Source organism: Tiliqua scincoides, chromosome 1 (assembly GCF_035046505.1).
Source record: "Tiliqua scincoides isolate rTilSci1 chromosome 1, rTilSci1.hap2, whole genome shotgun sequence".
In the NCBI taxonomy this organism is placed as follows: Eukaryota; Metazoa; Chordata; class Lepidosauria; order Squamata; family Scincidae; genus Tiliqua; species Tiliqua scincoides.
In genome coordinates, this window is record NC_089821.1 from 87418490 (window position 1) to 87443925 (window position 25436).

At 42.4% G+C, this 25436-nt stretch overlaps 1 protein-coding gene across 1 annotated transcript in view; it reads left to right on the forward strand.

Moving 5' to 3' along the window:
• The window catches only part of THSD7B (thrombospondin type 1 domain containing 7B), a 432240-nt gene that overhangs the window by 201021 nt on the left and 205783 nt on the right, over positions 1-25436 (forward strand). The window contains exons 7-9 of the mRNA XM_066635516.1: positions 11248-11442; positions 15219-15453; positions 24831-24946. Coding sequence (XP_066491613.1) covers positions 11248-11442; positions 15219-15453; positions 24831-24946 — 546 coding nt within the window. The remainder of the gene's footprint in view (positions 1-11247; positions 11443-15218; positions 15454-24830; positions 24947-25436) is intronic.

The window sequence follows — 25436 nt, forward strand, 5'->3', positions numbered from 1 at the left end:
GCAACTTCAGAAAGGAAATGGGCCCTCCACATTCTGGTCTTCAAGTGACCCTTTTTCTTCTGTATGTGCTAACAAAATTACATAATTGTGATCAGACAATGGGCTATTTCCCATCAGAAGTCATGTGAAGGCAAGAAAGATTTTACCCAGTATCTACGTCACTGGGTGACTTGAATTATCTCCCTCATTTATCTCTCCTCCTTGCCAGTTAGTCAAGAAAGACCATCAGCCTGATCATGACAGGTATTCTGCTGTCAGAGCAGCAACCTGGTCTATGCCATCAGCCTTTATCAAGCACTGATGCCTCAACTGGGCAGACCGTTCAGCAGAATGTCTTTCCCTGAGTGACCAGCACTCACCACTGATGAAAAGGGTGAAACCAGCTATTCATCTACTTGTGTCTGCACAGAAGCCGCAAAAGGAGAACAGACTTCTTACCTGTGATTACAGTTCTTTGAGTGGTCATATGCAAACCCCTGAACTATCGGAACTCTGTTCAAATGCAATAATTTATACACTGGGGTGATCTTGAAAGGAACTGTGGGGCAGAATTTTCTAACTGTGCTTGAGGCATGAATCTGTGCATGGAATTTCCCCACTTGGGTGCAGGAACAGAGTCAAAGCTTTGCACATGCAAGCTTTGCACATGCACAGAACACTACATGTGTCTGCACAAACTGTCCTTTGCAGTCTTCTGATGTGGTGTGTGTTGCTTCACTGCAGGGATCTGGACAAGATTAAGATTAAGGGATCTGGTTGCAACAAACCAGTTTTATTTTTTCATTTATTTATTTAAGATGCACCAGGTACAAATTACAGGTTTGAATGGTTTTGGAAACCCTTTACCTTCTTCAGCTTGCAAAAGAAGAAAAATCCAGGTGAACTGTTTCCTTTTTTATAGTATCATAAATGATCACTCCCTATGACTGCTTTTATAGATGCCATCATAAATGAGTTGTGCGTAGGATTAGATGGCTGTTATAATATAACCAGTAGACCGGTTATAGGAGATGAAGCTGCTTTGATGTTTAATACTCCTTAAATGCCTCCTTAGGAATCATGCAGTGTGGGCTATAAATGATGGCATAATTATTAATGATGTAATTAAAATTCCAGGCTCAGAAGCAAAACAGAAGCACACCAGAAAGATAACATTTATGTTATGGGATAGTTCTTTGTTTTACATTTGATATATATGTAACACTGCTAACTGGGCAAAGAGGCACTTTTTCAGGTGATGATCATCTTATATTTAGCTGGAGGAAAGTAACTGTCCCTCTTTGCCCCAGCACAGTATCTTTTCTAGTGACCTTTTGCTGGTGTATCTTGCATCTTTTTTATTTTATATATATATACAGAGAGAGAGAGAGTATAGATATTCTTAATTTTTTATTATTATTACCTATTTGATTGAAACTAGCACTTCCATTTCTCTAAGAAAGGGAACCTGTCTAGAGTGAGAAAGTAGGGAAAAAGTTAGTTGAGGCTTGTTTGCAGTCTTTAATTAAAATCTTTTTGGCCAATCCTATAAATAATCCTATAAATAAACGTTGAGACTGGAATACCACACAGTAAATACAGCAAAGCATGCATGTATCAGTACGCACATGTTTTGCAGGCAGATGTTCAAATGGAATTGCAAACGCTTAGCACTGTAGTGGGGTACACCTGCTCTCTTTGTGGTTCATGTTATTGAACTTAATGGTAAAGTCACAAGTTGCTCTGCATACTGGTATTCATTTACCTGTGCACCCACCAATAAATACACAAGACAGGGCATGGATTAACTGGACCATTTTATTGAAAATATAACAAAACACCTGCAGCAGGGAACCTCTGTTCCCCGTGCACACGGCTCACTAAAGGTGAAATGTTAGTGAATACCTACTTTTCCCAGAAATCAAGAACAGCACCCCAAAGGGGTTGAGGCAGCTGGACTGTGTTGCTCCCTACAGGCTGGAAATCCTAGTGGTTGTCTTTGCATCCAGCCACAGGGCTTGCCAGTCAGCCCCACTGAGCCGGAAGACATCATCTGAATGGCCCTGGCTCACCCACTGATCTTACTGACCTCAGTATGGGCATAAACCATCAACTCCTGCCTCCCTGGCCTGCATGACATCTGTCTAAAGTGATTGAAAGACCGAAGAAAAAGGGGGTTAGCCTAATACAAAAAGTCAAGCCAACCCAACACCAGTTTGGGGCAGGGGGATAAAAACTGCAAGCGCAGGACCAACCAGGCTATCAGCAAAAAATTCCAGCTGCTCTGTAAGGAATAAACAGCTCATCTCAGACTGGAGGGTGGGATGCGGTTGACTAGTGACCCACAACCGTCAGTTTCCATGCAGGACACTTGCTTACTTGACTGCTTTTGTCCAGACACCCCTTCAATGGATCAGCCTCCACACTACAACCTATCATTTGTTTAAATAGGGCAGGTATCCCATTTCTCTCTATGACTGCAATCCTAACCACACTTCCCTCGGAGTAGGTCCCATTGAATTCAATAGGACTTACTTCTGAGTTGACCTGCATAGGATTGTGCCCTATGTAACTGACTTTTAATAAACATGGTCCATTTACCCACATCTTTGTCTTATGTGTTTATTGGGGAGTGCAGATTCAGATTTTGCCTTTATCCATGACTCATGAACCATGAGCATGTACTGAAAACTCATTTTTATCACCCTGTTTCACAGATAAATAGGTGGTTACAAGGTGTGACAATTCACTGATACTTAGTAAACACCACTTTTTTCTTCTTTTAAAGAAGCTCCTAATGACTTCCACTTTGGGGCCTAATTGTGAAGACCAAATATGCCAATTCTGACAGTTGATTTCTTACAAATGAGCTTTCGTTTTGGAGACTTCATAAATCTAATTTTAATATATTGTTATAATCTTTTTCCATTGATCCTTTAAGGTTTGGAGATTTACTCACAGGTGTGTTTGAAAGGGATTTCCCCCCCTCCCTGTAAAGTCCAGGTGGTGTTTATAATTATCGCTAGCATTCAGAGTTTCTGAAAATAGAAACTCTGCCAGCACAAACCATTTGTGCAGTCATTTGGGTTTCTTTCCTCCTTGTAAGTGATTCAGTTTTTTTAAATGTAAACTAAAGACACTTTCTGGAGGCAAATGGTTGTTGGCAGAATAAGATGTTGAAAGCAGGGAGGAGATGCTGTTCCCCTTTTGAAAGTTGAGAATATTAATTGTATCCCTGAAGCCAGCCTTCAATCTCTCATGTTTGTCCAAAATTTTAGACTCATGTAGTCTGGATCTGATTGCATTCTGCTAAAACATAGTAATTTGCATCAAGTCATCCCATGTTTGGCAACAGAATCTAGCATATTTCTATGTATAAATAGGCTTGGTACAGATCTGCTTCACCTGGTCTGGTTCACATGGTATAGAATTCAGTGGCATAATGGACTGTACCAATGCAGATGGCAGGTGAGGAATTGTATCTTTGAATGCTTTATTAAAAAGTAAAACAAGAAAATCTCCCTGGAAGTAGAAAATGAGCAGAGCAGGAAGGCACATTATGGTTTTTTTTGTTTTTGTGCGTACATCACAGGCAGTGGCGAACCTCCCCTTGAGGTGCCCTGGGGCAAAGTTTCATGAAGCTGCCCCCTTGCATGAGCCCCCCCCCCACTCACCTGGACTGACACAGAGCCTTGTGCGACTCTGTGGGACCAACAGGAAAAGCCGTCTGAGGCTTCCCCACAGTCTTAAACTGTGCTTCCGGAAAACTGGAAGCACAGTTTCTGTCTGCAGTGGGAGCCTCATTAAGGCTTCCTGCGTGGTCCTGGAGTTGTGCGAGTTCTGCATGTGGGGCATTTGCCCCAGTCATCTAATAGGAAGGGCAAGAATCTTGCCCTTGCATCACAGGGAAGCCTGCTGTAACCATGATAATGCCCCTGCTGTAACCTGAAGCGGTACAATCCACTCTAGGCAGATGAACAGCCACCAGTTGTGTGGAAATTGTGCAGGTGAAAAATCCTTCCTCTTGGACTGCTGGAACTTCTGTCATGATTTCAGCTTATGATTTAGCTATGGAGTGAATTTGAAGAGCGGAAGACAGAGAACTCAAATTTACACCCAGGTTACGTGCCTGAGCAGAAGGATGGATTATAAAATTGTCAAGGTTCAGAAGGACTGGGAGTGAAAGAGATTTATGCAGAGAAATTACATGAAATTCAGCTTTATCAAGGTTAATTTAAGAAAATGAGCAGACACCCATGAAGTAATTATAGTCGAAAGGCAATTAGCAGCAGTAGAAAGTGCCAATGGGTAAAGGGAAGGAGCTGAGAGAGAGCTGCAGATCATCTGCTTAAAAAATGATAGCCCAAACGATATCGAGGGGAGGAAATAGAGCGAGAAAGGAATGAGACAAAGGGCAGATACTTTGGTAATGCCAACTGACAGAGAGTTAGCTGTTAGAATAAGTGAGGGAGACCTGAAAGCAAAAATGAGTGAAATAGAAGAATTAGATTAAGCAAGGGCCAATCCCCCAAAACACCAAGCAGGAAGATAGGAGGTGATGACAGTATGAAAGATAAAACACAAAATGTAGAAAAGAAGCCCAGTGATTTGGCCATTTGTGTTTTGCTTTCAGTGAAATGGACGCTTGGAGAGGGATGCCTTTTTTGAAGGAAAGGGTGTATATTCAAGTTTTCACTCCCTCCCATAGATAGTGGGTCTTTGGAAACTGTATCTTTCCTTCCTGGTCATCTTAAGATGAATGGTTTATACCATATCATCCTACCTCATGACACTTGCCGAACCAGATTATGAAGATTTTGAGATTCCTGGACTTGCTCTCAGAATGTTGCTCTGGTTTGCATGTGGTTGCTATAAATCATTATCACAGGAATCTCTCTCAGGTCTCTTTGCAAATGGGGTGGTGAAGATGAATAATACGTTTGGGGTAGGAGTGTGGTGAATAACGCTGTGGGTCAGATGCTATTAAGTAAAATCCAGATGGCTCTTTTCTTCATGGAATTGTCCTTTTATGTATGGTGTTGTACTTTCAGTTGTAATGCATACTTGCTTAATTGTGAAGAATGTTAAGTTGACCCCTGCAGGATCAAACCAAAGGTCCATCTAGTTCAGCTTTGATTTTCCACAGGGGTGAAGGCTGCAAGCAGAGGGGTGAAGGTAAGAATGCTGTTGCCCTGCCAACAAATTGCAGTAAAAAGCCGTGTAAAAGACAGAAAAGTCATTTAACCGGCATCCCTGAGGTGGGCTACTCAACAAAAAGTTAGTTATGCACTTCCCCCACTTCCTCTGAGCTCCTTCCCACACTTACTACCTTACAGCACTTCTTTTGCACTGCCACCCTGCCCTCCAACAGAGTGCTTTGGGAATGGGGAATGCCCTGGTGTAGGATGGAGCAGCAGCACAGAGGGAGCCCTGTAGGGTAGGTGAGTGTGGTGAGGAGCTCCGGGGGGGTGGTGTGTGTGTGTGTGAAAGCTTTGTTATATGGTACCTACAATTAACTGGTGACCCCGTTCCATGTGTGTGCTGGATAACGCATATGCATTGTCTTTCCATATTTCTTTTTCTATTTTCCTTTTTCTCTTTGACATTTCCTTCCCTGGTTGTTCTTTGGGCTGTTCTTTTTCATCTCCCTTTCTGTTGCTGACATAGGGGTGGGCCAGAGCAATTAGATTATTCCTCACCCTGCTGATTACACTGACAAACTGACAATAGTTCTCAATGAAGACTTTAAGTATGGATTGATGTTGGCAAAAGTTAGCACCCAGGTCAGAATTTCTGTGAAACGTGACCTTTCCAATTGGCAAAGTCAGATGAAAATTTGTACTGGGATTTGCTGCTTTTTGATTTGGCGTTGCAACGTGGGAAAAACCAGTCAATGGCCCCACTTCCAGAACTGAATGCATCATAAATGGGTCTCACAGATCCCAAGTTCTGCTATTACTTTTGTAAAATGTTTAAGTGCAACAGTTCCATTAGCTAATTAGATGTCTAGTGAATTATTTTTGCCTTTGAGACTATCCATCCTGAAAGATTTAAATTTGTTATTCGTAAGAGGGAAAATTACATGTTTTTCCCCTCCCCACTCCTAAATTTACTACTATCTACTGGCATCTTTGTTATAGACAGGCAGTTACTCAAGGTTTATTGGCATTGTTTCCCAAGATTTAAATGAGATATAAAATTTTATAGCATGCTAGTCTTTTAATGACTGATTCATTATTTTACATAGAGAACATGGACAGATACAAGGAGTAATATTGATGGACAGTATGTCATTAAAAGATGCAAAAATGTTGTACGAGTCTTTTATGTGCAAATTAGGATCTTTTCAGTCTCGGCTTGGTTTCAGAGTTATATATAGCTCAGTCACACTTAGATTTTCTTTTGTCCTGTTCCACCATGTGCTATGTATACAATTTGGAGAAGATTCATTCTGAGGCATTCATTGTGACATCTGTTTGTTACATAAGTTGAATCATCTTCTAGATTAGCAAGTACATCACCTATCTTTTATTAGAGATGACCTCCATATCTATACTGTACTATTCCATTGTCAGCTGCCTGGAGGTTTCTTGCTCATATATGAAACATACTCAGACTATTCATCGTCCTGGCTCAGTATTTATTTATTTTGCGATGTTAACTGCTTTGGGAACTTCTTTATTGACAAGAAATACGGTGGACCCTTGTTATTCACGAGGGTTCCGTTCCTGGAACCCACGTGAATACTGAATTTTGCATAAAACCAAGTCACACAAAATTTGGGGTCCACTGAGCTCCAAACACGACCAGAGCCTTCCTCCGGTCACATCTGGAGCTGTTCTGAGTCCCGTGCACACAGCCTCCATGGGTCTCACTTCTCTGGAGGTCTGAGAAGCCACTTCTTTCAGAGGCCACTTCTCAGAGGCCTCTTCTCCAAAAGCGACTGGAGCTGTGCTCCAGTCACCTCCTGAAGCTCTTCTGAGGCCCGTAGAAAACCAGAAGTGCCTTTCTAGGACCTTTGGAGGTCTTTCTGAGTCCCATAGAGGCTGTGTGCGGCCTCTGTGGGCCTCAGAAAGGCCCCCGAAAGCCTCAGAGGCCACTTCTCTGGAAGCGACTGGAGCATAGCTCTGGAGGCTCTTCTGAGGCCCATGGAGGCCATGTGCAGCTTCCACAGGCCTCAGAATGGCCTTCAGAGGTCCTACAGAGGCACTTCCAGTTTTTGTCCCCAAAACCAGAAGTTTGTCTCTAGGACCTCTGAAGGTCATTCTGAGGCTCGTGAAGGCTGCACGTGGCCTCAGAAGAGCCTCCAGAAACATCTGGAGCATAGCTCCAGTCACCACTGGAGGGGTCAGGTGGAGCCAAGTCTGGCTCCACACAGGTCCTGGGAACCTTTGTGGAACCAGATCCGTGGATAGAAATTCCGCAAATAAATAGGCTGCACTTGTATGTATAAGTATTATCAATATTGTCTACTCTGACTGCTAACCACTTTCCAGGTGGAAGTCTTTACAACTCTACCTGATGCTCAGGATTGAACCTGGAATCTTCCACATGTAGAAGAGCAGGTGCCTCTACCATTAAACTGCAGTTCCCTCCCTAACCTTCCTCTTTTCTCTTTCTTCCTAACTCTTTTGATACTCCCTTATCTCTTCTATGAAGTCATTGTCTCAATTCTTTAGTCTTCATTTCCAACTAAGTCTGTGTGTGTAATTATAGTCATGTGTCTCCTTTTCCTGTTGCTGTTGCCTCTTCTGCTGTGGAAATTTATACCGTAAGCTCATTAACAGCCCAATTGGCGCCCAAATGGCTCTTGCAGGCTCCTGAGTCCGCCGGCAGCTCATCGGGGGAAGGGGATGTTTGTCCTCTTCCCCTGGTAAGGGAAGTAGCCCCACATTGGGGCTACTCAATTCCAAGCCCTTTTTGGAATTTGAGATCAGATCTTGTTTAGGTGCCTTTGGAGGAGAGTTTCTACCTTGTGGACAAGAATTTTAGTTTTTTGCTGTTGCTTTTAAATTGAAGAAAAGCACAAAAAGAATTTCAAGAATGACACATTTTTAGTCAAAACTTTTTGATTGTGTTAAAAAAAATGTTTTCTTCAAGGCCGAGTCAAGGTTTTGCACTTCTATCTATCAGCTGTTCAATAGGCGCCACCCACCTGGATCATGACAAGTATTAAATCTGTATAACTCTCACCAATCTGATTTTTAAAAAAGCAGAAAGTGAAATCAGTCTTCTCTGTCTGCAGATGACCATAAAGCCAAACAGGAAGTGTCTCTTTGTACACTTCCTATGAGTAGAAATGGTGAAACAGGACAATTTTTTAAATTTAAAAAAATCTTTTTGGCTCATTCGACATAGTGAAATTTCCTGGTGTCACCTTTCCTTTGAATTGCTCCTCGCAAACTTTGCCATGACGCCCAGTTCCTCAAAGCAACAGCAGGCAGGTTGTCCAATCTCTTGTGAGGTTTGTAGTCGCAGATTGACTTCTGGAGACAAGCACGTAATTGGTGCTTGGTTGAAGATTTTCCTCTTCTCCCTTCCCTCGCGCACTTTTGCTCGGCTGTCAGTTTGATGTCAGCACCCAGACTGCTACTGCTGAATAGCCCATTCTGAGAGAATGATTAAACACAGGGAGTAGGCACCGTGAGCAAGTCTTGCCAGGTGCCTCACAGAAAGCAACTGATATTCGTCCACGATATGATGCTACCTTGTAGAAGAGGAATTTTCAAATTTATTTCATCATTTGGCAAGCAAGAATAATAATACAGTGATCAGGCAAGTTGAGCTTTGTCTGCTTGGCAGAGGCAAGTTGTGGAGAGAGGGATTAGAAAATTTCCCCCCCACCCCCGAAAACATATCTTGTAGCTTGATTGCCTGCTCGATTCTCTCTATTACTCCCCATAATATGCTTGAAAAGTTTTATTTGTACCTCGGGGACTATGAGGCTGTCCTCATTTCAGGATATAAATGCAGAAATTACTGCTGCACAATTGACAGCTTTAAGCGCCTCCACTGGCAGGCTGTCTGTCTTATTTGCAAACTGGTACGTACATGTCGCTTTGCAAAAGTAATAGAGATCTTTAGCCTCTATGTTATAATTATATGCCAGGCTGCCTCGTGATAGACTCAACTTTGGTTGCCAGAGAAGGGACGATTTTCTCTTCAGGCTGCAATTCTCGGTTTTATTGCTTCCCCACCCCCTGTTTAAATGCCTGGCTATTCCTCCCCTCTTCCTCAGGTTCATTAAAGGTAACAAAAGCTTTGCAAGTATCCTAAGGGGGAAAAGCATTTGCGGTGAGCCTGTTATTCATAAATGGATATAGATTTGAGCTTTAAAGAGTGCCAGTATGAGAATCAGTCAAGGTATTGTTACCTATAATCAGTCTGTCCCTCTGATTCTTGCATAGGTATTCATATGAACTGTTGTACGAAGAATAAGATTCATCAATCCCTTTTACAATTTTCAAGTAAGCATATGCAGCTGGACCTCGATATCTGTGGGGGGGCCCATTCCTGGACCCACCCATCACCACTGATACTGAAACCAGCGAATAATTGAATTCGCCAATGGGGTCCATCCCCTGTGTCCAGGACATTTTCTGGGGTGTGGCCTCCCCAAACCTCAGAAGGCCTTCTGGAGGCCTTGGAAAGACACTTATGCAAAAAACCTCAGAAAGTGTCCCAGACGTGACTGGAAGGCACTTTCAGTCGCGTCCAGGAAGGCCCTCCAGTGTGGGTTCGGAACTCACGCCAAGCCAAATCTGTGTATTCGAATCAGTGTTGTACTGCGATTCAGAATTTAGGATTGAGTAATACATTTATGCTTACAGTTCACAGGTGATGATGATGACAAAATTTCCTCAACGTTTTATATTATTAACAGTATTTATATACTGCTTTTCAACTAAAAGCTCACAAAGCGGTTTACAGAGAAAAATCAAATAACTAAATGGCTCCCTGTCCCAAAAGGGCTCACAAACTAAAAAGATGCAAAGGAATACCAGCAGACAGCCACTAGAACAGACAGTGCTGGGGTGAGGTGGGCCAGTTACTCTCCCCCTGCTAAAAAAGGAGCACCCACTTGAAAAAGTGCCTCTTACCCAATTAGCAGGGGTTATCACCTTCATCATTATAGAGGTGTGCATCACTTAATGACAGGGATATGGTCTCCAAACCCTGTTATGTGTTTAGGTCAGTAAGTGAACATTCAGCCCAATCTAGTGCCTTTGTTGTGTAAACAGACACTCCCTGCCAGAAACTAGCTGGCTGCATAGGCTACTAGAGATAGATTGCCTCTTCATTGCATTAAAAGCCTCTGTTGTGTAAACAGACACTCTGCTGCAGGCTATGGGAGACCTGACTGCCTCATTAAGAGCCTCTTTGTTGTGCTTTAACCACTGTCCTATATGCGGTCTGTCATCAAGCTGCACAGTCCTCATTTTCGGCCCAATGTATGCAGAAGCTCTTGGTGTTTTTGTTTTTGTAAAGAAGGTTATGATTACATTCTTCATGTTATTCAAAGGCCAGCATGCAAAGGAAAGTTAGTAGACCATCCTCCTGTGTATTGGAGAGCTGTGAAGAAAACACAGCTTATTATTTTAATTTATATTTATATACCCCTTTTCAACAGAAAAGTTCCCAAAGCAGTTTACAGAGAAAATCAAATAAATTGTTTCGTGTTAGAAAAGGACTCACAATTTTTTTAAAAGATACAGAAGAAACAATAGCAGGCAGCCACTAGAAAAGACCCTGCGCTGGCTGAATAGGTGAATACCCTTCGCCCTGCTAAATATACGATAAGACCAAATTACTGGTTCATGCCAAACTAAAGTGCCAGGGAATGCAGGTAGACATTCAGAGAAACAGGAGGGAAGTTTGCTTACAGCTATTGCAGTGCTGAGAGGTTGTGAATGAGAGGGTCTTCAAGGTGGAACTAAACATAAGAAACACAAAGCGGCCCTGCATTGTGTTTCTCTCTCTAGCTTTTCAAAGTCTAGAACAACTTATCTCATCTTTAATTTAATATGCCGTGGATTTTCCTGTCCCTGCCTATAACATCCTGTTATGTGCAGTGGCAACAAGGCAATACACAGCATAATGACATCAAGACCAGTGTTCCAATTTTCCCCAGAGTGCCTAGAGTCTTATGGTGGCTATCTGGGGGTGGCTGTGGAGCAGATCAGATCTTTATACTGATGTCACTGTGTCATGTTAAAAGTGGTTTTTAATGTTAGCCTGTTTCTTTCCCTGTCTATCTTATGCTTGTAGGTGAGGATGTATCAGATGATCTTTGTTCAGAGTTGTCTCCACCTTCCAAAACAGCAACTTGTGAAGTACCTTGTGGAATGGACTGTGTTGTAACCGAGTGGTCACCATGGTCATCCTGTTCCCATTCCTGCTCAAGTAAAAATGTAGAAGGGAGACAAAGCAGAACTAGATCTATACTTGCACTGCCAGGAGAAGGTGAATAGCAGATTTTCTATGGCTGTAATTTGCTTCTGTACAGGTTTCCTGTGGCTAAGAATTGGACTTACCAGAAGCACAAATCCCAGGACATGATTCTACATCAGATCAGATGAACCACCCACAAGCAGCTGAACAGAGGCCAGTGGTGCCATAATAATGCTTTAAGAAAATCTTTAAATTGGGAACGTGCAGTCATGAATGCATGTATCTAGGCTTACCCAGTGAAATTTCTTTTAAATAAAATGTAGTGTACACATACTTCTATAGGGAAGGAGCATGAGTAACACTGGTAAGAAAATAGTCTGGGCAGTGTTTCTGTGGTCAGGTTTTCTAAGGCTCTGTGCCATCACACATCTCCTTGGATAACTATTTGGCTTAACCCCAGTCCCCTGTAATAATAGTAATTAATAATCCTTATCACATGAAAATGCACCTACAAAGCTCTACAAATATCCATTAATCTACAATGTTGCCAAACTGTATCTGATAATACTGAAGTAATAGCTTAATGAAGCTTCTAATATATCAGAATATTGGATTTTTTTAAAGATAAATTTACCTTGAGAAATTAATTAAATGATTATGTATGTCTCCAGTAGTTTAGTAAGTTACTGTAGATCCCTAAATCCAGAAATGGGGTAAATAATTTATTCATGCTATTACTATTAATTAATTAATTTGAGCATTTTGTTAAAATACGTGTTAAATATTGAATGGTGAATTAAATATTTCATAAGAACATAAGCCCTACTGGATCAGGCCAAAGGCCCATCTAGTCCATCTTCCTGTATCTCACAGTGGCCCACCAGATGCCTCACAGAGCACTGAAGACAACAAGATAATTGCATCCTGCAGCCATTCTCTTGGATCTGGCATTCAGATATAGCCTACTTCTAAAATCAGGACATTTCACATATGCATCATGGCTTATGACCTATGGTGGACTTTTCCTCCATAAACCTGTCCAATCCCCTTTTAAAGGCATCGAGGCCAGATGCCATCACCACATTCATTTGGCTGCTGTGTAACAAAGGGGAAGGACAAGGTATTCATGTTTAAAATTAAATATAACAGCAGTTCCCGAACTGGTGGGTCGCAATACACCAGGAGAATCAGAAATGGGTCATTCCACCTTAAGGGGAGTGACTCAAGAATAGGTCCCCAATGGTACTGCAGCAACCGTGTTGCTGCAGGGACCCAGGGACATTTTAGCATACCCAAGGGGCTCCTGAAGTCTCCTTAAGGATTCTGGAGGCTCACAGCCCCCTCTGCAAGCCTCTGTGTAGCTGCCCTGAGCTCCAATAAAATGATCACAAACCAAAAGTGAGGCCATGAGCCAGAGAGGGTCACAAGCCTCAAGGACCCTTCAGGAAGCCCCCAGGTACATTAAAATTTCCCTGGGTCCCATGGTGCCTCGATTGCTGTGGCTCCATTGGGGCCAATGACCCCCCACTCCCACCCAACCTCCGCCATTACTTAATGAGGTTCCTAACGCCCTCAGGGGAGTTTGGGAGCCTCCAAAATATAGCCCAAAGTAACTGTTCTGTGTCATTTCAAAAATATTCTTTTTCACTAAATATGTGTGATATCAGCTGTATTGACCTGTTTATTCCAATTTACCAGGCTTTTGTAATTTAGCCATAGCCAATTAAGGTGCTACTGTTATTGGCTCAGTATCTATCCATCTGATAAATAATAGCTTTTGAGATTAACCAGAGGTTAATTAAAAGCAGGAGCAGCAACACTGTCAATGAAATCAATCCAACAGGAGACTGTTGTATAAAATATAAATTTTTAAAAAGAGTCAGTTTTTGATGTGAAGGAACATAGATGTAGATCTATGTCTCCAAAAATATGAAGTATGAAAATATAATTGTTTATATTAACTTGACTTATCCATGCAGTCCTTCAAGGTAAGCAAAAAGGACCTCAAATCAAAATAAGAGTAGAACCCTGAATCATTTGAACTTCAGAGAAAAAAATAAAATAATACTAGTCAAAAGACACATAAGAACATAAGAAGAGCCCTGCTGGATCAGACCAAAGGCCCATCTAGTCCAGCTTCCTGCATCTCACAGTGGCCCACAAGATACCTCAAGGAGCCCCAAAACAACAAGAGACCTTCATCCTGGTGCCCTCCCTTGCATCTGGCATTCTGAGGTAGCCTACTAAAGCCAGTCTCCCTTCAGTCATACAGCTATTTCTCATAGCTTCATATGTATGCTTTATGTCTTTTCCCACCCTCTCCTCCCCCGCCCCATCATGCACCAGACATAAGCCTTCCTGAACACTGAATCCAACCATTTCCTAGACTACATCAGAATAGACTCAAAACTCTTCAATGTTTGTAGTTGTGTATGTTTTATAAAAGGAGAGGTTTCACAGTACAGTGACTTCTTTAACTCAGAGCCAGTCCTGTGCCTGCTTCCTCAGAAGTAAGTCCCATTAGAGTTAATGGAGTTTACTCCTAGGAAAGTGTGGCTAGGATTACAGCCGAAGTCTCTTTTTTTCTTTAGGAAATGAATTCTTGTCTCTCATTAGTTTGGATTGTGGCATTTCAGATCCATATGTATTTATCTGAAGGATGCTGAGAGTTAAAACAAATTCTTAGAGCCATTCTGTGCCTTCAGTTTCCATTTAGTTTATAAAGTACCTTCATGTCTACAAGATATCATTTTACACATTCTTAGTGTGAAGCAGCTGGTCAGCTTTGGAATGAATGGCAGGGTTTCATTTTAACAATTTTTGACTCTTTTTCTTTCTCTGTCCAAGTCGAAATCAGTTAAGGAAAACACTGCAGTTTTCCTGCATGGATTTCATGACTAGATTATTATATGGGAATAAAATATAATTGAGTACATCAGCTATTGTGTTCACTTTTCTGTTGGTCACTGCCCTCACCTTTACCTGCACCCCTGCAACACATAAATCAATGTAATTTTACAAAACATTTATACAATCATTTGTACACTTGTAGCCCCAGGAAAATCTTGACAATAAATTTAAGCTTGTGGTTCTGTAATTTCCTCCTGGTTCGTAATATGTTTAGGTCTTTAGATAGAGAGAGAATTAATCATTAGGTAAGGAATTCAATTTTAGGAACTTGTATTGCCATCAAAGTGAGCCCTGTGTGGTTCCCTTTTTTTCCCCTACATCACGATGTTTTTGGTTTTTGCCTAAACCTTGAAAAGACAGATCCTATGAGCATTGCACATAGGCTATGACTCGTAGCACCCTGTATTCTGGAGCTGGTGTTAGAGAATAGCTTTATTCTCTATTTGTTCTCTATTCTAGCTTTATTCTCTATTCTCTATTGCACTGAATGCCAAGATCAGTCCTCAGTTCAGGGTGGCAGCTGTCTTTGTCACCCAGTGCTGCCTTATATTCTCCTCAATTGCTGCACAACACAACTGGGCTCTGTAGTCATTTTTTGTTGATTTCCTCCATGCAAGAAGCAAGAGTGTCATTCTCTTGTGTCTGTGCATGTTTAACTGGTCCATAGAGCTGGTTGCAGCCCAAATGAGAAAATTCATTTGATTGATGCTCAAAGTGCAGTCTCTGTAGCATGTTAACATGGAAGTGTTTTCCTTTTTCATGTGTTTGAAACAATCTTGTGCAAAACTGATTTTTGACCAGCCAATTACCGCTGCAGAAACCCCCACCCAGGTAACTTTTTATTAATGTATTTCTTTATTAAAGATGCTTGCTGACCAATATGGTTGAAACAGCCTAGTTCTTACTTTTGTAACCCAATGAATACTCCTCCCCTACAGGTGGAAAGTCTTGTCCTCCTAGTCGTGCACTCCAAGAATTTCGCCTCTGCAATGAGCACTCTTGCAACCAGCTTTACTGGGAAACATCTGCATGGAGTCCCTGTTCAGAAAACATCTTGATAACCACTTTGAATGCTACAATTAACTGGAATGGTGAGGCTACCTGCGGAGTGGGCATACAGACCAGGAAGGTGTCCTGTGTGAAGAATAATTACGGCCAGGTTCCAGCCAAAAGGTATTGTTCAGAAATGCATGGTCCTGGAAAACATGGCCATGGTTATAATATTTGATTTATATTCTTCTGGTGTAAACTGAAGCCAATGATTTCCGTTCTCTGAAAATCTACAAAGGTCAGTGTAAGAGTCTGTTTGCAAGAAAGTAGGCAGATCAGCACCACCCTTCTTCTCCTATTTCCCCACAGGAACAGCTTGTTTGAACATCTGGGGGCTCGTGAACAAGACGGTACTTGTCAGTGCTGCAGGAAGAGAAATGGGCAGGCATTCTTTCATGATGAAGCAGTATGTTTTGATTGTATCTGGAAAGAGTACCTGCTGTCAAGAGGCACATGCAAATGCCATTCATGCTCCCTGTTTCACGGCTGCTGCACACATGATACCCATAAGGAGGTTTACTTCTTACCTCCATCTATTTTCAAATACGTGAAGCAGCAGAGTCTGTTCTATAAGGCAACCACGGCAGCTGGGTTGGCTAAAGGGATTATCGGACTACTGTGCTATACCATTTGTTTTTTTGCCCTGCATTTTCTTCATGATGCACTGTGAACACTCAAAACTCCTGTCCAGCCCTGAACCTGGTGAGCCTTGCCACAAACTCTAGGCCTTGAAGCAACTGCTCTCTCTGCTGACCAATGCGCAACCCAATCAAAACCTGTGCTTGAGCTGGCTCAGCCCCCCATGCCAGCTCCCGAGTGTCACAAACACGCCATTAAGCAAGTTTGGGGCGGCACAGAGCCCTACGTTGGATCACCCGGGCCACATCCAGTCCCTGCGCCGGCCAAGGATGGCAGGTTTGCAGCAAGCATTGCAAGGGAGAGAGGTTGACAGGAGGGCGTTGGGGGTGGGGAAGGAGCATTTCTGGACAGGAGAGGGTGCAACGGGGCAGGATCAGGCCAGGGACAGAATCAGTAGTGGCAACATATTGCCATATCCTAATCCCCACTCCCGGGCCTGGCAGCCTTACAAAGACTGCTTGGATTTGTGCCAGGTAAACAGCTGCTGCACATCCGAGTAGCTCCATAGGGCAAGCTGGGCTATTACATAGGATAATAGGATAAGTATCCCCTTATCCTGAGGTGACCTCCAACAGCTTTCCAACCTAAGTTGGATACAGCATACGCCATGCAGCCTGGCTGTACTGGTGCAGGTTAGGATTGCTCTGTGAGTAGTGTAATGCACCTTTTTAAGCCACCTTTCAGGAACTGTTCCTGATGACAACAAAGCTGCTTCATTTCCTTTCAGGGTCTGCAGGGCAAGTGAAGGTTGTTCAGACTTGCAAATTTCTTCAGGCCTAGCCCTCCTTGTATGGCTTCCAAAATAGACATAGGATTCAGATACTCTTCAGGTCAGTGGCATAGCTAATTATTATGCAGCCTGGTGCCAAACTCAGAATGATGCCCCTGGAAGTGATTCACAACCAGAAGTGACAGCATCCCCAGTCTTTTAAAAAAGTGAAAATCCCCTGAGCAGTTTGCCACCCCCTTCCTCTGTCACCTCCCCCCAGTGGCATAGCTAAGGCATCTATAATCTACTTGGGGTCAAAGAAAATTTTGCAGCCCCCCCATGACAAATTCAAATTTCATTAATTAAGTAAATAAACAAAAAGTGTGCCCCTTATTGCTTAGAGACACTGTGCTGGGATGAAGAGGGACAGTTTTTGTTCCCCTGCTAAATATAAGAGGAGCACCATTTGAAAAATTGCCTCATTACCCAGTTAGCAGGGGTACCTGTATTATGATACATAGAAATTGATACCTTATTGGTTCTATTCTGTTTCATAATAACATCTCATTGGCTCTCAGAACAATCAGTCTTATTGGTCAGTTTTGAGGTAACAAAATCCACTTTTTATCCCATAAGGCCAGTGTGTTTTCATTTGCTGGTTTAATTGACCATAACTTTTGATATAATACAGATATTCCAATGCAGTTTGTTCCATTGCATTATGCATTAAATTACCTTTCCAACGATATATAACATGATGGTATTATTCGTATATAGCAAAGTTTTCACAATTTTGGTCTAGTGCAGGGGTGCTCACACTTTTTTGGCTCGAGAGCTACTTTGAAACCCAGCAAGGCCCGGAGATCTACCAGGGGGGAAGGAAGCGTCTGACAGACACCCCCTTTAATGTATGGAGCCCCTGCTGGAGTTTAGTCAGTTTCGTCAGTTTTGTTGCTGCATGCCTGAAGAGCAGCTAAAGTGTCAGTTTCAGTGTCAGTTTAGTGTCAGCTAAATATGTCAGTTTCGTCTAGTCACTAGATGAAACTGACATATTAACAGTTTGGAGAGACAGGGCTCCGCGATCTACTCATTTTGCCTCGCGATCCACCTATTGAGCACCCCTGGTCTAGTGTCAAGCTCAGCTTATTTCCCCCCCTAAAACTTGTTGCCCAGTGCAGGTGCTACCCCCTGCACCCTCTTAGCTATACCACTGCTTCAGATGAGGGTGCATACATAACACACAAGCTATCATGAGTTGCCTAAGAAACATACTCAAATTCTGTTTAATCCCCTCCTCCAAAAGAAGGTTAGGTTTGGGTGAGAACTAAAAGGAACTTGCTTCCAGCACATCTAAGCAATTCCTCCTCTTCCCCTGCTCCACTTGCCCATTCAGGAATTTAGTACCAAACCTCCAAATACAGTTTTATTTGACAGGCTTTCTGGAGTCATCTGTTCAGAGGGAAATTTAAACATTTCTGTGAGTTTGTGAATGTGTGCCCAGACCTTTAGATTGAGGCCAGAATCTGAAAAGCCAGCATTGCTTGTGTGAAGTAGCATAGAGACTAATTTAGCATATGTTGACTCTTTGTAGAAGGAAAGGTGCAAGTGCAATAAGCCTCATGCTGTGGATTTATATTGGGGTTATCCTATTTAAAAAAAAAAGAAAAAAAGCCTGATTACATACATATTTTGCCTTATGTGTGACTTAACCTTCTGCTGTGCTTTAGTCGCTCAGGAAAGTGAGAAGCACAGATGTTGCTCAAAATATATATTTCTTTTTTTTTTTTAGATCAAGACATTGCTAATTACTTCTTGCACTGTTAATGAGTCTAGAGAATTAGAACCTAGTTTCAATTCTGATTGTGTATCAAAGAACAATCCTGTTAAAAATGAGCAGGCTGTGTTGACTTCAGTAAAGTTAATTAAAATTCTTTAGGTTAATGAGATTAATTGAGCGAAGAAAAGAATGTCTAGTGTCCATTGATAAAGCAGGAAATTTATCAGTATTCGCTTATGCCTTTTGTTGTGTCATGCAGTGTTTGAAGCTGATTTTGTCCTTTGTCCATTATGAAGAAGTCTTAAGAAACGGAATGCTGAGCTTAAGCGATATAAGTAAAGCATTCGGATTGGATGTCAGAATAGTTTGGGATCAGAAGGAGAGAGGCTTGAATGGAATGCAAATCTGGAATGTAGTGCGGCTGTATTGCAAAATGACTGCACCCCTTGAGATTTCTGATATTCGGACTTACATCTTTTACAGCCTCAGTGAAAAAATACTTTAATTTGGATGCACTAAATGTCTTGGATTTGCAGTGTTAGGTGTGGATCTGAAAGTTATGCTGAGAGGAGGTTAATGTCTAGTTGTAGAAGAGGTATGATGGAATTGGGAACCCTTCTGAAAGTGTCCTGGCACCCACAGGGGATTACTGAAAAACTAGATTAGAATTGGGTCAGTCCGTCCAGTGTTAACTCCATTAGTAAACCCACCATTAAATAGGTAAGTGCTCCCATCTACAGAATGTCAAAACAGTGGTTCTCTGAAGATAACCATTGGGATTAAGCACTCTAGAGCATTGAACTGGTTGAATCCAAGCTCGTCTGGGGCAGCTGAATCCTGAGCTGCCCAGCATGCAGGGCTATAGCGATGCTGGAAATGGCTGCCGCTGCATCCAGCATGCCCCAGGCAGCCGCCACCTCCTCAGGAGAAGGGAACTTTTGTCCCCTTCCCCCAGGTAAAGCAAGTAGCCCCTCAATGGGGCTACTCAATTCTACAACAACCCGAAGGTCAGTGTAGAATGAAAAGCTTCCATGTCAGGTGGCCAGTCTGACACAGAGGATCAGGATCTGATGAAGAAAAGGTCCACCGGTCTCGCCTCCCTCCCGTCCCACTCCTGCCCCCAGCACACCTCCTTCCCGCCCTCCCTCCGCCTCCATCCCATCCTGGAATGCCTCCTCCCTGCCTCCTCCCACACCCCCACCTACCTCTCTTCTATGCGGCCTACGATGGGACTGCCGAGCTGCAGAGATCCAGTGCTCCACCAACACTAGCCAGCGCTGGCCAGCGCTGGTCTAGCGCAGATGCTCAGGCCCGCAAATGTGCCTTACAGAATGTTTGCAATAGTGCAACTCTTTAGGATTGGGCCCCAAGTATCTAATTGCAGTTCTTCTGGTGGTTTGCCGTGTGTTTTCTTAGTAGACTTAACAGATGGAAAGACATTGAAGGGAGGTAAACCTCTTAAAATTCAACTGGAGTGGAACACACAGATTCCCTTAACAAGTAGGGTAGGATTATCACAGAGGACATAGTAGACACAGGATTGTAGTTCTTTTATAATTAAATGCAGGGTAATATTGTCTAGCATGGTACTGTGGAATTTGTTGTATCCCATTATGCTGGAAGGTGCATGGCCAGGCTGACTGAAATCTTACTGCCCAATCCTATCCCCTGCCATGTTGAAACATGCAGCCACATCATGGAGGAGCACATTGCATGCCGTGGTGGGGCTTATTAAGAGCCCTGTGAGAGGTGAAGGAAAATACTTTTCCCTTACCTCTGTGCAGTCCCCCGATGGCCTGTGGCTCTCTTTGTACCTACGCCAACTATACAGCTGGTATAAGTCCAAGGACAGCCATAGACTGGGGCAAGCAGAAAAATGGGGAATAAGATTCAGTGAGCACGATTGTCACCGGATCCATTCCCTTCCCCAATATACCCCTGTTTCCTCCCCCAAATGTCCCATTACTCCCCCTCCCTGTCAACTGCCCACCCACTCCCTACCAACGTACCTTTGCTCGTGGTATCTGGGTGCTGCAGTGGCATGTGGTTGCCCTGACATTAGCAGCTGTGTTGGACGTGTTGGCGCTGCATCTGCAGCTTTAGCAGGGCCGCCTTCCGCTGACTTAACACTAGTTCTGTCAGTGGAAGACATCCATAGCATTGGGGCCAAAGGCTCCTTTCTTTCCTTAGCAAAGGTTCCTCACACATCAGCATAACACTCTCAAACTTAAGACCTCTTGCCAGATACTTGGCTTTGTCCATACAGAAAACTTATCTGGCAGTTCTGAAGTTTAAGAGCCAAACTAGGTATCACACTAAACACATAAAGCAACCAGTATGTGTGCATTGTTTTTCCTTTAAATAGTGTGCCAGAGGGCAGTGAAACTTGGTAAAACTGTGGTGGGGGTATAGAGGCCTTATCAATTTCTCCCTGCCATGGGTTCTATCCCAGTTGTGCCCTCCCCATGCTATTTTCAGTAGAAAGAAAGCTCCCTTTGGCTTTCAATAGGAACTTTTTTCCCTATTTAAAAAATGTGGATCTCTTCCCCATATGAGGAGGTGATACAAGAGATCAGAAGAGCGATGGGGGCAAAGTACTAAGGCCCCTGTACACTCTTGCAATGATTTTGCCCAGGTTTATTGTGCTTCAGTGTCCTATTTAAAGAAGAAGAAGAAGAAGGAAAAAAAGAAAAGAAACAGTCCCCCTTCCCCCAGGCCACATTGTGCATTCACATAATGTGTAATTTGAGCCTGAGCTGATGCAGAAAATGGAACAATATTCTGTGGGAAGGAACCAAATTTGCTGTGTGGGAAGCACCTTCTGTGAGTTGTCATAGAAGAAACTACCTCCCTTAAAGCTAAGTAACGCTCAAAAAGATTGTTTTGTCACTTCAGTGTAGCACTTAGGGAGAGAGATGCCCAGGCTTGTTCCAGGAGAAAGATGCAAGTTTGGGCTGACTCGCAAGAATCAGCCCAAGATAGCAGAGGGAAAGTTAATTGTTTTTCAGTTTTAGGTTTCTGTGGTAGAAAATCACAGTTAAGGACAAAAGGCAGCTCCGTAGCACCTGTTGTCAGCACTTCGCATTCACACATACACGTGTCACGCACACACATAACTCCAATTGGCCAAATTAGCAATACTTGTCGAGCAAGAGGTGAAATTTAGCAGTGTCTGACATTTTTGGAATCACTGACATGGGTGAGCAATGCAAACAGCCTCAAAGTGCCTCTCATTAGGCTACCGGTAACCACGAGACTGAACTTTTCAAAGAAGATAGAGTGTATTCAGAATTATAGAGAACAAAGGAAAACGCACATTTATTTTGAGGTGTTTTGCTTGGGAGATCAGTTACAGACCTTAAATGGTTGCAACTGAGAGAAATATTTGCAAATGGCTGCATCTGGACAAACAGGAGTTAATTGGAAAGAGTAAGGAGAGAAAGCAACTGAATGAGGCTGTGCTGTACTGAGTTTCCTCCCCAGACAGTCAGCTGAAGAAGACAGCAGGATAGTGGCTTATCCAGGGTATGGCAAGCCAGGGCACGAGTTCTGGGCGCCATTTGAAGACCTGGTCAGCACTGTCCCTGTGAGTGCGATTGTGCTCCTGTCACTTCCTGAGTTGGAAAGCCCAGCTGCTGCTGTGAGCGTGCGTACTTCTGGTGCTTCCCAGAAGTGACATCATGTGATTTTATTATGTTGCATGATGTCACATGATGTCACACCATTGCTGCCTGGGATGCTACAACCCCCAGATACACCACTGTACGAGGGGAGTGTAAGAAGGGAGGAGTGAAATTACCAATCCTAATTTCCGGGCACGTTTTGAGTATGAGGTGCAGCAAGGGCTGGGCTGCAAGATTCCAGGTTCCAAAGGGGAGAAGATTGCAGCAAAGAGGCTGCTCCTTAAGCCAGAGAAGGTAGCTCCTCTGAGAGTGAGGGAGGACTAAGCCAAGGGGTCTCAGCAAGAGGTTTCCTGACCTCAACTGCATTGACAAGCAGAGACTCTCTGCCTGCAGGACAGTCCAGCTAAGCAGATAGCATGAAGCAAGGGACTTCTTGACCATTGGATAGCCCAGCAAAGCAAGGAGCATAGAGGGAATCTCTATAGAGGGAGACAATATGGACACCTTCAGACTTCTGGCTCCTTCCCATGAGGCAATTGCAGTCCTTACTGTTTGGGGTGAGTTTTCCCAAGTGTGGGTTAATATCTTGGGATACTTTGGTCTCCCTGCTAGGTTAACTTGTTGGCATGGCAGAAGCTGTTTATGTCAGCAGTGTCTCCAGTTTAATATTCCTGCCAAGGATCCACATGGAATCCAAGGGGGAAAGTTAGCTCAACATCTCATCTCTGGACAAGGATAGCTACAGTGGGACAATGCACAGAGCATGTGTGTTTACCTGAATGAATGGAAATCTGATAGGAGAACATGTCAAGATTATGTCTGCAGAAACACGAATAATCATTTAATTTGTACATTGTTGGTGACTATGTATACTGAAGATTTATAGCTTTGCAGGCAAAAACCCTTGGTCCTTGATCCCTCAATAAGCATTCAATCCTTGTTTCTTTTTAACCCATGGAAAGCTTATGCTTCTAGAGATTTATGGTGTCCAAGTTTGGATTCTCTAGAATTTAATTACAATAATGAGCAGCAAAAATGTTTATGACTGGACCTGCTTATTATATTGCTTTTGACTAGTAATGAAAATTTAAACATCCAGCGCTTCTCTAAGAGCTGCTATGGCAATGCTTAACCGCAGGGTAACTTCAAGAAGAAGATTTATGTATCTGCATAAATATTCAATTTACGTTACTATGCTGAATTTATGAAATGAGGATTTTCCTTCCTATTACTTTGAAATAGGTGGGAGCTAAATTCATTTTCCATTTTACAAACTTCCAAGTGGGTAGAAAAATGAACATTACCTAGAAATAAATTTCAAGGAGATAATGGAAACAAACAAAAAAAAGACATTATACCTTGAGAAGTTTTCTAAGAACATACACACTTATTAAAATGATGCATTTCTCTTGTTCCCTTGTAGTAATTTTAAAGTGCTTTTGTCTGATAAGGTCTAATGTTGCGCAAGAGTAGCTATGTTGAAGACCTGTGGTATATGATTCGTGTTAATGTTCCTACCATGCTATAATGGCCATCGGTGATTAAGATACTGTATGGCTGGATGTTTTCTTTCTGTCGTTGGTGTTTCTCCAGCAATCTATCTGCATGGAAATTGAGACTTTGAAAAGCTAATTCTTTCCTGCTGCCCCATTTAGAACAGGTGATTTTCCTCATTTTAGAGAACTGCCCCCTTTCCCTCCCTCTTATCATTCAGATGAGGAACTACTGCAGCCATATGAATTTTATTCAGATTTTATATTGCAGATTGAAAGTCTGAAAGAAATATATTTTCTGGGCCCAGCAGTCAGAGATTATTAGGTTACAGGGATTTGCAGGGGAAATGAATTGGAAATTGGGAGAAAGAATGTATCAAAAAGAGTCATTAGTGGAAGCACCTCTGTACCAAACACCAAATAGAGGTTGTAAAAGCAAGCCCTATCTTCCAACCAATGCACATTGTGTTTGAGCCCTGTTGCTGGTGCTCTCTCTCTCTCTCTCTCTCTCTCTCTCTCTCTCTCAGTGTGTGTGTGAAAGCTTGTTAATAAAGGTCAGTTTCTGAGTTTTGGTGTGTTTATACCATCCCATACAAATTTATATATCTAGTTCTTGGATTCTGTTGATGGGATTTCACGACAAATCATGGAGTACAAAAACAAGTGGAAACCAGTAAGAAATGATAACAATGATAACACTGTAATGAACAGTGATGCAAGGTGGAGATTTTATAGAAGTGCAGATGTATTGTCAGTCATTGAGTTTGGACAGCAGAACATAGATGATGGCATTGCTTAATGCTTAATGGGTTTCACTTGTGCTATGTAAATAATGAAATGAACAAAACTAACCAACCTCTACTGTAATTTGAGTTAGAATGATAGCTCATGGAATCATGAGAAGCTGCCAATATTATAATTGATCCACAAATGGAATTTGCTAGCAAATGGCTTACCAGCTCCCTTTCCCTTAGATATTAATCGATTTGTGGCACACTAGCTGCCTGGTTGCCTTGAAGCAATTCTTACTCATCAAAGGAGAGTCCGCAGGTGCTATTTAAAAGCCATGTATTTACTGGCATTTAATACATGCAAGATTTGCTCTTGTAATTTTTTTAATGTTTACATCAGTTAAAGTGAAGTGCTGACTTCTTTCATAGGAATTTTAATTTTATTGCTTTGTGGAACGTTTCCTAAATTTCCTAAATTTTTAAGTTTTTTGAGGTTTTCACATGTTACTTTCCTAATTATTTTGATAGGTGCCCAGAATCCATCAGACCTGAAACAGTCCATCCATGTTTGCTACCATGCAAAAAAGATTGCCTGGTTACTCCTTTCAGTGAATGGACCCCCTGCCCTACTACTTGCCAACACGGTAAGCTTCTATAAAAGGAAATTCATAAGTTCTGAAAAAATCCTGTTCTTTTTCTAATCTTAAGGAGAATCCTGCTCAGCCAGCTCTAATATAATTTCAAGACAAATAATTAACAGAACCCTTCCCTTTTTTTTGTTTACATAAATCTCTGTGAAATTATGATACTTTTTAAAAACCTTCTGCTGCAATAGAATTGAACTACTGAAGCTTAAAAGATGGCAGGCTGGGAAGAGTTGGCTGGACCTGCATTGCCTGATCCTATTACCTGTTAATATTACATAATCATCACCAGAAATTAGTCTTTGCTTAAAATTTAAAGCATACTTCATGAAATTAGTTAGGAACACATGGCTTTGGCAGCATATTTTCAAGTGAGAGTAAGGCACAACACAAAGGCAAACATTTGTGCCTAACCTAAGCTGAATTGGGCTGTTGTTGAGATGGCAATTCCAAGATTCTCACTGTTGCCCAACTTTCTACTTTTCCAGTA